General features: G+C 61.6%; 1 protein-coding gene across 1 annotated transcript in view; it reads left to right on the top strand.

Annotated features, from left to right (window-relative positions):
* Positions 1-243, top strand: part of LOC104128524 (rRNA 2'-O-methyltransferase fibrillarin) — a gene marked incomplete at both ends in the record, with an annotated part of 21,656 nt that extends 21,413 nt beyond the window's left edge. The window contains one exon of the mRNA XM_035896801.1: positions 10-243. Coding sequence (XP_035752694.1) covers positions 10-243 — 234 coding nt within the window. The remainder of the gene's footprint in view (positions 1-9) is intronic.
* Positions 244-258: the final 15 nt, after the last annotated feature.

The raw sequence follows: 258 nt of genomic DNA, 5'->3' as shown, positions 1-258 counted from the left end.
CCCCAACAGTGCACCTCAAGCGCCACTTCATGTTCCGCAACCACCTCTGCCTGGCCTTCGAGCTCCTCTCCTACAACCTCTACGACCTCCTGCGCAACACCAACTTCCGCGGCGTCTCCCTCAACCTCACCCGCAAGTTCGCCCAGCAGCTCTGCGCCGCCCTCCTCTTCCTCGCCACCCCCGAGCTCAGCATCATCCACTGCGACCTCAAACCCGAAAACATCCTCCTCTGCAACCCCAAACGCTCCGCCGTCAAAA

The sequence above is a fragment of the Egretta garzetta genome, unplaced genomic scaffold (assembly GCF_000687185.1).
Source record: "Egretta garzetta isolate BGI_Z169 unplaced genomic scaffold, ASM68718v1 scaffold846, whole genome shotgun sequence".
In the NCBI taxonomy this organism is placed as follows: Eukaryota; Metazoa; Chordata; class Aves; order Pelecaniformes; family Ardeidae; genus Egretta; species Egretta garzetta.
The sequence above is the reverse complement of the archived record's forward strand: the minus strand, read 5'-3'. Positions and strand labels throughout refer to the sequence as shown.